General features: G+C 40.7%; 1 protein-coding gene across 1 annotated transcript in view; it reads right to left on the bottom strand.

Annotated features, from left to right (window-relative positions):
• CCDC85C (coiled-coil domain containing 85C) overlaps positions 1-5072 on the bottom strand; it is a 186084-nt gene extending 181012 nt beyond the window's left edge. The window contains exons 1-2 of the mRNA XM_070752612.1: positions 4233-5072; positions 3066-3996 (exon numbers count right to left, since the gene is read on the bottom strand). Of these exons, the coding sequence (XP_070608713.1) occupies positions 3066-3774 (709 nt within the window). The 5' untranslated portion in view covers positions 3775-3996; positions 4233-5072. The remainder of the gene's footprint in view (positions 1-3065; positions 3997-4232) is intronic.
• Positions 5073-13501: the final 8429 nt, after the last annotated feature.

Raw genomic sequence — 13501 nt, 5'->3', positions numbered from 1 at the left:
CAATTACTAGATTAAGATCCATTGACTTTACAATTAAAGGTATAGAATGCAAATGTACTCAATAATAACCTATTCCCTTCCCCCTAGGCTTATAGAATTTATACATGGTATGCTTGTATGTATGAGTGGTTCTTTAAATTGGGGTTTTTAAGATTATTTTTAATATTAGATTTGTTTACATTGTCTTTTTATATTGTTATTAGCCGCCCCGAGTCTTCGGAGAGGGGTAGCATACAAATCTAATAAACAAACAAACAAACAAACAAACAAACAAATAAACTACTGGAGCAAGCAATCTTTCCTGCTGGAGGGTCGTAGCTGCAGACTAAAGACAGTTACTACCGTCCTGGTCAAACCATCCAATTCAAGTCATTGGAGGCACTACAAGCCTATTGTAAACCAGCATAGGAAAGCATACAGTAAGTTTTTCATTCTAAATTACCCATACATGTAGTCCTTGGGTTACAATGGCAACTGGGATTAGGATTGCCATTATTAAGCAATGCAATCATAAAACGTGGTATCTTTTCTATTTTATTCTACTCTATTCTATATGGTATCATAATACAACATTACTTGCCAACAGCAACCCCAGCAGTCCTGGTTGCCCTTATAACCCCAAGATGTGCAGGTTATTAAAAAGGAAGCAGGTTATTAAAAAGGAATTCCAGTTAAGAAGCAGTGGGGGTGGGGGGGTTGTGCCACAGGGGGTTAGTGTGGTGCCTCAGGGAATGGGATAGACAAGAAGATGCACTGACAAGGCCGGTATAGGCCAGGGATGAGTCAAGGGAGGTGGGGAGGGGAGGCTTATGTGGCCAGGGGATGCTGCAGGTGCAGTTAAGCTTACTGACATCATACTATTGGATTACAGGGGAAAATCTGCAAATATTTAATAGGAGGATGAAGCAGATATCTTGGTTTGCACGAGGGATTCCATGGTAACATTTCAATAAATTATTCCTATAACATTAATGTGTTTTTAAAATTTGGTATTTTCCATTTCAGTTGTTTTGTGTTGGTAACTGTCTGATTCAATTATATTTTAAAAGTTATTACGAGTAGATGCTTTTTACTTTTTAAAAGTCTCTAGGTTGAATGCAAATCACATGTAATTATCTATCACATGTAATTATCTATCCCCTGTATAAAGTTTTGAAATGTGAATGGAATTTTGAATTATATAGCAAAAATTTCAAATGGCTATGAATTAGTTGAGCATAGGACACTGCAGAAAAAAAATACTTTCTTACAATGGAAAAATTATGCCACCCGACTTTTGCAATCTTTGACTGATAATACATTTCACCCTCTGCTTACCAGCTAGCTTTCTACTGATGTAATGGAAAGACTGATCAATATTAGTATGTGGTCAAAGTGTAATGCTATTTTTTTTAAAAAACTGAGCTACTTACCGGTATATACTTTTTATACTTCAATTTTTATCCTTTCTTTTAGAGTCTTAATATAAAAACATACAGAAGATATACTGAGAATCACCTCAGAACACTAAACCATAATACACCATTGCCTGGAAATAAAATTAGTGGGATTTCATTTCCAAACAAATGGAGCAAAAGGTCAGGATTTTTACTTAATGAATCTAATACTAAGCCACATACAAGGATCAATCCTTGATGTAATCCTTAAATCCACTGGAAAATCTCTTAACCCAGAGCCTAAAAATCTGAAATGATGTGGTTACCCCAAGAAATCAATCCCTGCACACAAAGTCCAGAAAGCAAACATAAAATAAAAAATGTAGGGGAATACACTATTTCTATGGAAGCCTCACTCCATGAAAACTCAGTGGTTTGGACATTAAGATCTGAAAAAAAATTAAAGCTTGTGGGTGAAATTTTTAAAAATGGAATTCTGGCTTGTTATTCAATATGCCCACACAAATCGCATGTCATATGGCCACATACCTTCTACTGCCTATTAAGTTATTAGCTCAAAGACCTCCAGCAAGATGGTACAGATAAAATACACAGAAATATATCAAATAAGCAGAACATTTTGAAAATCCATTCAGTCTCTAAAAATAGAGACCCTAAAAGTATTTAAATAGATTTGTTATTGAACAACCTGATAATTGCAGTGTCAAACTTTAAAACACAGAAGATAAATTCATATTGCACAAAAATGCCAACAATTTTAACAGTAATATTATTCAGAGGAACTCATCCTGCTAAATACTGAATTCTAAAGCCAATAAGAAAGCAAAGGCAACCTGTGTTTCTTTAGATCACAACAATTCATTTATTAATCTAGTAATTGAAAGGTCGAACACAAAAAAATGTCTTCACATAAAAGATGTAGTTAAAAGCATTTGGCAGTGATGTGGATAAGCATCACTAGATGGAACAGTAATGTTTTACAGCCAACCAAGGGAAAAATTACTTTTGATTAAAATCCAGAATGCCATCACCTGAGCCCCAGCAGGTCAGTTCTCACTGCTACTCTGTACTTATCTCCACCAAGTGGAGCTATATCCCATGGCATCCTCTGTCCCAAAGTACATCTATGCAAGATGATAAATTAAAATTGGCAAGATCTCAGGACAAGGTAATTTGTTTTTGCAGTTGATAATATCTTAACAATGCAACATCAAAATGTAGGTTGCCTAAATGTTTATGGTAAAAACAAGACCATCTTGGAAACAGGAAGAGGAAGAACTCTTAAATGAAAGATCAATACTATTTCACAAAGATTGTGATTTCAATTAAATGTGCTTGTAGAAACACTGGTTAGATTAAGTCCTGTACGTGTATTAATTAAACAGAACTATATATTACCAGAAGTAGGTGGCTATGGGATAGGCTTTCATATAAGCATGCATAAAACAGGTGAAGCAAGATCCATTCTTTTTACCATTAAAAATGCAGGGTTTTTTAATAGGCAAAAAAAGTATGAAGAAAACTTTTACCTACAAGGCCAAGATGTACAAGCTTTGAATAAAATCAAATCTCCACTGTTGGGTCAACCTCAGTAAAAAAAAAGATGTCTGGAAGCCAACTTACTCTTTATACAGAAACAAAATGTATGAATTGGAAACCAGTACCTACCATTGAGACCATTTGGGATGCTCCGGTGGTGAAGAGGAGCAGAAAGGTCATCCATAGATCTCCTGATGGTTCCAGCTTTGTTTTCAACAACTTTGTGATGGTGAAGGAGATGATGGTGGTGATCTGGACTTCCTGCACTGCCAGCGCTGGATGTACTACTCCCATCTCCAACATCCCTGGTTCCAGAACCCCCATTGAGGTTGGTGAGACTAGCTTGGCTATCTATGGAGCTTCGGGAGCCTGCTCCATTCCTCTCTTCATCCAGCATTAGCACAATTTCCTTCAGCTCAATGTTTTCTCTCAGAAGGGATTCTTGCTTGGCTTCTAATTCTTTCAGCTTCTGCTGGTACATTCCAACTTCCTTCCACATTGCACCTGCAGTGTGTCTCCCAAACCTCTGCCATTCCCTGGACAGCTTTTTCCCCTTTTGCCTGTCATCATCCAAGAAACAACAGAGCTCCCTCAGTTCCTGGTTATCATCCTGCAGCTTCTGATTAACTTCTTTCAACCCCCTGATCTCATGCAGGTGAACTTGGAGTCTTCTGTTCACATCTTTCATCAAGTTGCTGTGCTCCACCATCAAGTTCATTTTTTCATTCTCTACTTTCTTCAGCTTCTTCACCAATTCTTCCTTGTTCCACCTCAACAGATCGTCTTCTGTCATTTTGGTCAGGTCTTCCTTTGACCCTTCCACAGAATTTTTTGACATTATTTATATTCTACTTCCCCTTTGGTAGGAGAGGAGCCACAAACTGTTCTTTTCCAAGGGATATATTTTAAATACTCTGCAAGTTCAATATTCACAGCAACATCGTGGAATGTAATTTTGTGTTTTAAAAAACCTACAATTCTTCAGGGAGCACAAGAACACAAAAACCTGTAAATCCACTCATTTCTGTAAAATGTTCTCTCTGCCTTAAAACTCCCATGCCTAAATAAAATAAAAATGAAAAAGAGTCAGCACCCAAAGATTCAGATAGATAGATAGATGGATGGATGGATGGATGGATGGATAGATGGATGGATGGATGGATGGATAGATAGATAGGGATGGATAGAGATAGATAGATAGATAGATAGATAGATAGATAGATAGATAGATAGATAGATAGATAGATAGATAGATAGATAGATAGATAGAGATATGCCTTTCAAAAGTGAACTTACCCAACGTTAACAGAGCCGCAGCAATAAAAACAGAATCTGTTAGCTTGAAAATCAACCTGCTTGAATTCAGTATCCACGCCGGGTAGATAAAACAGATAAAGGCTGTATGAGGCTGAGAAACGGTCAGGCTCCAAGCTTAAATGACCCAACCCCTCGGTATGCAGCAAATAGAGTTGGAAAGAATAAAATAAAATGCAATTTAAAACAAAAAACAAAAAACGATCCCTTCCTCCGCTTTTTAAAAAATGCTTTTACTTCTCAGACAGCCCTCCGGATGATGTCAGTCTCTTTGGAAAACTGCATTTAAATTTTCAGAACAACCATCGGAAAGGAACTGAAGGGGCTTAGAACAAGGCATCGCCTATTTCAAGGCAGAGGGAGGAAGGGAGGAAGACGGGAACAGCCATCCCAGGATGAGAATCTGCAACACACCTTTGGGGAAGCAACCCGAAAAAATAAAAGCAAGGACAAAAAAAAATTATTATTTTTTTAAAAAGAGAGAAATGCAATAAGCATACAGCGGCTTCTCTCCGCGTACCGCTTCACTCGATTCTCCGGCACGGCTCCGTTTTATGGGAGGGAGGGGATTAGTTGATTTGGCTCCTCCTTCCTGACTCCTGATTGGCCAATCAGATGGTCCGGGCTCGGTTCTTCTCCACGCCCCAGCCTGGCGCGTTCAGGTTGCCTTTCTTTTTCCGCCTTGGGTCGGGTTACAGGGAGAAGCGATAATTTTCTTCCGCAGCCAATGAGCGGGTGGCAAGGGGGCATTTCAAAAAAGCAGGTACAAAAGGCAAAGGTAGAGCGCCGTGCCTCTCTTAAAGGGGCCGCGACCAGTTTCCCCACCTCTGCCTTGAAACCAGAGCTCTCCGTCGAACCATCCAGCATCCCTTTCCCTAAAAAAGCCCGCTCTTAATCAGCTTCTTATTTAGGAAAGAGAAGTTTGGACGAGAGGATTCAGAGCTGGGGGGGGGGGGGGGGTAGCGAGTTGCCCTGCGGAAGAGCCAAAAGGGCCAGCGGGTCTATTTCAGTTGTTACTGTGCGGCATTCTTTGATTTTAAAGCCTCGCCACACACCCCGCCCCGGTTAAATGGCATTTTCTCTCCCTTCCATCGTTCTGCCATGGCAAAGTCGCGGGCTCCATTTTGAGGGCGAAGAAGGCGTGAGGAAGATAGTTCGGTGGCTCGAGCGACCCTTTCACTCGGGCTTCGTCACGAGAAAGGCTTACAGAAAGGGCGCGGGTGGGCAAAACGGTTGCGGGGCTCCGGAGAAAGCCCCACGACACACACGCTACCCCGGCCGAGAGCCGAGAAGCTTTTGAAAGCTGACAGGAGGCGCTTTCTTCAGAAGGGGCTTCCTTCCAGTGGCTCTTCGGTGGCGGTAAAGCCATTTGGGTTGAACAACTGGCGACCCCAAGAGGGCGACGAGAAGAAACCGGGAGCCTGGAAGCTTGCACGCTTCGGCCGAAGCGATTTGGAATTGGGGATTGCTCTGGAACAGGGATTCTCCAGAACCTTGGCAACGTTAAGCCTGGTGGACTTCAACTCCCATAATTCCCCAGCCAGCAAAGTTCTCTCCAGAAGGAGCAACGCTGTCTGGAGAATTCTGGGAGTTGAAGTCCACCAGGCTTAAAATGGCCAAGGTTGGAGACCGCTGCTCTGGAAAATCTGGTCAGAACTCAGGAGGTTATTTTGGGTGAACTCTTGTGGAAGGCGAGGTTGATGTGAGGTAGAAAGAAGGGGGCTTCCTTTGGTTTGGACAGCAGGAAAGACAAAAAAATCGATTAATTTACAGTAGTCCCTCGCTATACCGTGCTTCACCTACTGCGGCTTCACTTCATTGCGGGTTTCTGAGGAAGTCGATCGGCAGATTTAAACAGCCCGCTGAACTCGATCGGCAGGTTTTTTAAAAAAAAAAAAATCTAAAATTGTAAATACTGTATTTAAATACTGTATCTAAAATAAATACTGTGCGGGAAGGGTTTATAAACACTTAAAACAATGAAAACTTACCAAACAATTACAATATAAATGTACTTAAATAAGTACTATCAGTCGATAAATTCCCCATCGCGGATTTCACCTATCGCGGCCAGGTCTGGAACGTAACACCAGCGATAGGTGAGGGACTACTGTATACCTGGGGGAAGGAGAACCTAACCATTTGAGGTCCCATTATAGGTAAGTCCGCCCCGAGTCTGCGGAGAGGTGGCATACAAATCTAATACCGTGTTTCCCCGATAGTAAGGCAGTGTCTTACTATCTTTTTACCCCCAAAAGCCCCACTGTGTCTTACTTTGGGGGTATGTCTTACATTGTCCCGGGCACCGGGGCCGGCTCGTCTTCGGGCGCGGGGAGCTGCCGGAAAGGAGGCGGGCGCCGACCTCGACATTCGGCGGGTTGCGGGGAGCATCCCCTCGCCGCTCCCGGCAATGTTTCTCGGCAGGGGAGGCCAACTCCGTGGCGACACGGACGCTCGGCTGGCTGGCTAAAGGCAGGTCAAGGGGTGGATGGGCAGTCAAAAAGGGTGAGTGGCCGCCGCTGTGCCCTCCTTCGCCCGCCTCCTTTCCGGCAGCTCCCTGCGCGCCCCTCGCCTTCGCTCGCCACGGCGCCACCGCCTCTTCCCCTGCCGAGGCTCAGCTGCAAGCGGCCAGCGAGGCCGAGCGGCTCCGAGGCGAGCGGAAAGGAGGCGGGCGAAGGAGGGCGCAGCTCCGGCCGCTCGCCTCGGAGCCGAGCAGCCTCGCTGGCCGCTTGCAGCTGAGCCTCGGCAGGGGAAGAGGCGGTGGCGCCGCGGCGAGCGAAGGCGAGGGGCGCGCAGGGAGCTGCCGGAAAGGAGGCTGGTGAAGGAGGGCGCAGCTCCGGCCGCTCGCCTCGGAGCCGCTCGGCCTCGCTGGCCGCTTGCAGCTGAGCCTCGGCAGGGGAAGCGGCCAGCGAGGCCGATCGGCTCCGAGGCGAGCAGCCGGAGCTGCGCCCTCCTTCACCAGCCTCCTTTCCGGCAGCTCCCTGCGCGCCCCTCGCCTTCGCTCGCCGCGGCGCCACCGCCTCTTCCCCTGCCGAGGCTCAGCTGTAAGCGGCCAGCGAGGCAGCGAGGCCGCTCGGCTCCGAGGCGAGCGGAAAGGAGGCGGGCGAAGGAGGGCGCAGCTCCGGCCGCTCGCCTCGGAGCCGATCGGCCTCGCTGGCCGCTTGCAGCTGAGCCTCGGCAGGGGAAGAGGCGGTGGCGCCGCGGCGAGCGAAGGCGAGGGGCGCGCGGGGAGCTTGGAAGCAATGTCATCCCCCCCCCCCGCAATACCATTTATCTACCGTGTTTCCCCGAAAGTAAGACATGTGTCTTACTTTCGGGGTATGGCTTATATAAGCCGACCCCCCTGAAACCCCCCATATGTCTTACAATCGGGGGGTCTTACTATCGGGGAAACACGGTAAATAAATAATAAATAAAATAAATAAGTTGTGCAGAGCCCAGCAAGAAGGCCCACTCAGTAAACCATGGTTTAATTAACCATAGTAAAGTCCCTTGTGTCAGCAACAGCTTTGTAAATGTTATTTATTTATTTAAATTTATATGCTGCCCAATTCCATGGGACTTGCTGTGAACACCACCACACCACCTTCGGTTGCCTCTGATTCTCAAAGACCATCTGGACAAATCCCTATAGTTTCTTGCTTAGTTTTTTTTTTTTTCAGAAGTGGTTTCCCATTGCTAGGGCTGAGAGAAGGTGACTGGCCCAAAATCACCCAGCTGGCTTTGTGGCTTAAGCCAGGACTAGAGCTCATGGTCTTCAGATTTCTAACCTAATCCTTTGGTCATTAGACCAAATTGGCTGTGATTATGAATGTAATGTTTTTTAAAATAGCAGGAGGCTGGCAACTTTACTGAGCTACTGAAGACATTGGGGATTTGGAGAGATTGTCTTAAGTACTGACACATAGTAGATCACAATTGACTATTTCCGAAATGGCTGTCAGTGACAAAAGTCAGTTGAAAAATAAAGATCTACCAGAAGGCAAACTGGCCCTTGTTCCTTGTCTACCCACTCATGATAATTCTGTATTTACTACCACATTAAAATGGTCCTGTTTTCAGACACAGGGCAGCCTTCCAAACAATGCATTTCTAAGAATGCCTTTGGGGCCTATTTGGATCAGTAATTTTGCACAATAAAGATATTGCTAGGGGTGCTGGTTCTTGTATCTTTATTTTAATTAACATATTTTAAAGTATATTAAGATGATAGGGAAAACCTGGCAAACATCAGAAGAAATGTTCACAAGTACATTTGTTGTTGTAGGTATCAAGTTGCCCATCCTGTTCTAACTAAGCTCTTCCAACTGATGCTGTCAACATATTGTCCAGTTTGCATGCAACCACTAAGTAACAAATTAACACTATTTTATTAGCCTAGGCAATATTAGCCTAGCATTTGGCCAAGCTTGTAGTAACTGGTTCAGTGTGCCACACAAATCCAGAAAATTGCTCCATTACATGAATGGATAATAGTTTCTGACTTTAGTTCCCATTATACGGTATATCCTTGTTGGCTGTTCCAGTTAAGGCTGATGGGTATTGTAGTTCATAAATATTTAAGTTACCTGAATGGTTTGACCTTGTAATATTTACACAAAACAATCCAAAGTTTTGCAATCACAAAATTGATGATTTCATAACTCTGAAGCCAGTGTGTGTTAAGATTAATATTATTAAGATTAAGCAGTGATTCAAGAAGTTTCTTAATTCAACTTTACTCAATGCTATTATTCAAGGGGAAAATTAAATTCTTTACAAATAGTTCTCAACATATAAATATTAGTTTAATTGCCATTCAAAATTACAATGGCACTGAAAAAAGTGATTTATGGTGTTTTTCAACTTATGATCATTGCAGCATCCCGTGATCATGTGATGATAATTCAGCTGCTTGACAAATGGCATGTATTTGTAATGATGCAGTGATCACCTATTTGTCACTTGACAAGGAAAGTCAATGGGGAAACCAGATTCAGTTAACAACTGCAGTGATTCACTTAACTGTGGCAAGAAATGTTGAAAAATGGGGCAAAATTCATTTAATAACTGCCGTGCTTACCAATGGAAATTTTGGACTCATTTGTGGTTGTAAGTACATGAGTACATATAGTTTATTTCTGAGTAAGTATGTATGATATTACATATAGGAAAAGAAGAAGCAGAGCAGGGGGTGGAGTCAAAAAAGGAATCAGTCTGGAGTCATTATGCCCCCCCCCAAACAGTCCAAGTCCAGCTTTAGATGACAGGTTGAGCCTGGAAGGTGTTAAAAGTATCATAAGCCACTCTAAAGAGAAGGGTGGCATAGAAGTCCAATGCACCTTGAATGTCTTCTTATTCCTGCTCGATTTTCCTTGACTGTTATAGATAGGATTCTTCCAGAGAGCTAAAGTTTGCAATAAATCTTTATACTCATTTGAACTCCCTGAATCTCCTGATTTCCCCAGCACTTGACATCAGCCTACTCTTGAATTCTGTTAATACTTATTGAGCACTAAATTAGTGTATAAATGTGCATGGGAATGAGCAGTAAAATCATCTTAACTGGAACCTTGTGTGGTTCTGATTCCTGTGCCTGACATTATACTACAGTTACTTTTTAGAATTTGTATAAAATCTTGGATTTTATTTATTTGGAAAGTTACGCAGTTTTCTTTTGAACCAATTTTTTTTTAATCACAGCACTCAAAACTATAATTTAAAATTCAAACTTAGGAAATTAAAAACAGGAGCTAGTATGCATGCTGTAGGTAGTAAAGCAGCAAGAAATAATGATTTAAACAATTTAAAAGTTGAATGATGGTATTGTGATATTAGCATATTAAAAGTTTTGGAAGATTTTAATTATTACTGAGCTGTGTGTGTGTGTGATGGTAATACCTTGTTACAGAGAGATAGATCATGCAGGGTTTTCAGTCTTTAATCTTAATTTAAAGATAAAAGTGGTTATCCAGTATATAGATAAACATTATTTTCCATATCATATATACCGGTTTTCTTTGTATCAGTGTAATTTTTTAATCTAACAAGCTTTACAGATTTTTTAAAAGTAACAGTGGGATAAAATACAAATGTTTCAAGCAATATGCCTCAATTATTCCACCTTTAGCTCTCTGGAAAAATCTGTTTTTGAAAATACCAATCAAAAATAATCTGGACACATCTCTAAAGGATAGAAGATATGTATGTCATTTGAAGACAATAGAATTCTTGTAAGTGGGATGCATGGTTCTGATAAATGTGTGCATCCTGTTTCTACAGCTAGCTAACAAAGCCAATTCCTGCCCTGTCTCAAAGGAAATTGCTTTTTTCTGTGCTAATTTGTGACAGGGAAATAGGGCTGTTAATAAACAATAGATCAAGCATTCACATTTAGCCAGGGGACTTTCATCAAGCTGTGAATGTAAGATTTTTAATGTGCATACCACCCTAAGCTTTTTATACCCACTTAATACAGCACCAATGCTTATAAAATTCACTATATTTAAGAAGACATTTTTTCTTCTTTGCTAATGGGGAACAATTTTACTGAGTAATACTTAATATGACAAGATTTATGGAAAGCTCACAAGGCTGGATTTTCTCTGTAGCTGATTATTATTTTCAGGATTATGACCTATGTATGATTTTCCGCACAAAAATTAGAACAGAAAAAAAGCATTTTTAGCATTGTATATAATGTATACAATTGTATACTGTATACATTGTATATAATGTATACAATTCATAATGTATATAAATCTATTGTAAGTATTTATAAAGTTAATAGGCCTTAGAAAAAATAACTTTTCTGAGGTGTACTCATGATTAATTATTATTAATTATTGTAAATAATTACAGAATTAAATAAAGAAATAAACCCAGATAAACTAAAAAATACAAACTAAGAAAAATAATCTGTTTTTATAAAAAGACAGTGGTTTAATGTATTAATACATAAAAACAGCATTATAATCAATACAAAATATTACTGTAAACTATAAAATCTCTCCCACAAAAACACACATTAAGGAGAATTCAAGGGGTTTATTGATGCTTTCCAAGCCCCTCTAAGAATCTTCCCCAGAAAATACCCAGTCCAGCAACAAGGCAACTTGTCAGGTTCCCAGCTCAGTTCTGGAATGAGTCCAGTATAAATGCACAAAGCTGGAGCAGACCACAAGGCAAGGCAACACCAAGGTCCACTGTCTGGGGTCTGGAGAACAGGGTTCGATGCAAGGGCAAGTCCAAGTCTCAAGTCATGAATCCAGGGTTTAAAATCAGGATGTCAGAGCGAGGAAGCTGAACTAAGTGACCAAGTGAGCTAGGCACCAAAATGGACATGCTGTTCCCAGTATCATTTCCGTCCTCCTGCTGTGTTAAATAGTGCCTGGTATTAAGAGAGAAAAACTACCACTTTGCAAGTAGTTGGGCTGATCTCCATTGCTCCAGTCTTTTCTCCACCCTACATGCTCAGAATAAGTGAAGGATGCAGTCCCTCCTTCTAGCTGCATGTTCTCTCCAACCAAAGCTTCAGGGCTATCCTGCTTCAGCTGTGTCTCAACTGACCCATGCTAAGGTGGCTGCTCTTCTGATTGCTTACTGCGCACCTGCTCCACTGCACTTGGACTCCTCACTCCCTGCTCGGAGCCACTGGCCACCTCTGGACATGCTGCCACCTCTGATCCCTGACATGTTCATCCTCCTTCAAGCTAGCACCCAGAGAGGGATACAGGGAAGCATCGGAGGAGGCCATCACATCCTCTAATTAGAAGAAATCATTCCTTTTTCCAAAATAGATCTCACATTTCTGGCGATCATTCCGTGGTATCTAATATAACATCACATTTCAAACAACGCATTTATTTGCCATTTGCTAATTTTAGGATAATATCAGGCAAATTTTAAACACTGGGTTTTTAATATAGTTTTTATACATGTTTCTTATTCCCCTGACATAATAGCTACATTGTTGACATAGTAATGCTGGAATTGCACAATCAGCTAAAATAGGTGATGAATTAAAAAAGGAAGCACTTGGATTATTGGATTTAAATATAAATTAAACAATAATGAACTCAATATGTAAGCTTGTCTTACATCTCTGTAAGTTGGGATGACTTTAGATAAATGATCCTAAGGTGTATGTCTTACATCTTATTCTCTGGGAGATATTTGAGTAAAGTGGCTCAATTAAAAAAAGCAGCCTTTTTTCTATAGAAGTCTACCTCAGACTATCTCACAGTCTTTTGTTGTTAGGTCAAAATCTGTCTTAAAATAATCAACTGTTGCATACAGTATAGGAAATGTTGGGCCTAGAATATTTTTCTGTCAGAGTTCCACACAAAAATCTAATGCTGATTGTTTCCCTCTAAATTGCTCTTCTTCAGCAATGATCTTTCCATTTTGTAGACAATACACTAATTTTAGATAAAGAAATCTGGTTCTTAATGTTTAATAAACTTAGACTTATAATTTGTATAGTCAAATGTATTTCCTTTATCTTAGTGTAAAATGGGAATTGGCCTGTGTTAATATGTGTGAATACAGTGGCCAAAATCTGTGCTCACTAATCTTTTTTTTTCCTTATTATTTTGAGCGTGTAGATAAAATCACCACTAGATTTTAATTTGGCTATAAGAATTTTAGCCTCGGTTATAAACACTAATGGCCAATGCGTGACCTTATAATGAGAGGGAATCAAAGAGATTACAACAGATTCCCTTTTAAATATTTTATAGAAATAATCCTCCCATTTATCTGCAGATATTTGTGTGATAGGGTTAAAATGTCTGTTTTCAAGGAAACAACTGATTAAGCGCTAAAACCAAATGGTAGAATTCTCTTCTATTCATAAGTAATATTCAGTAGCGTATTGACATTGATAAGTGGAAGCAATCTCTAATAGTAATTTATATTTTGTACAACTTTTTGATGAACCAACTTTGGATACTAGTTATAAAACAAACATTGAAATAAGTCTCATCAGTTACTGTTTTAGAATAATATCACCACTGAAAAAAGTAAAATAAATTTCCATATAAAAGGCAGGAATATCTGCAGAATTCAGTTAAAAAGCTGAAGATGGCAGCCACAACAGTCTGACTGAATTTCTGCCTTTTTATGTGCAACACAGGGTTTTTAAAAAATAATAATAATAATCAGGCAGAGCTTTGATCACAATGTTCATAGCTAGCATTTAATTTTTTAAAGAAGCCACTTCCTGTGGAAATCTGACATTTAAAAAAGTACAGATTTAATTTCTGAATTGA

This window comes from Erythrolamprus reginae, chromosome 1 (assembly GCF_031021105.1).
Source record: "Erythrolamprus reginae isolate rEryReg1 chromosome 1, rEryReg1.hap1, whole genome shotgun sequence".
Taxonomy (NCBI): domain Eukaryota; kingdom Metazoa; phylum Chordata; class Lepidosauria; order Squamata; family Dipsadidae; genus Erythrolamprus; species Erythrolamprus reginae.
This window is presented reverse-complemented; position numbering and strand designations above follow the sequence as displayed.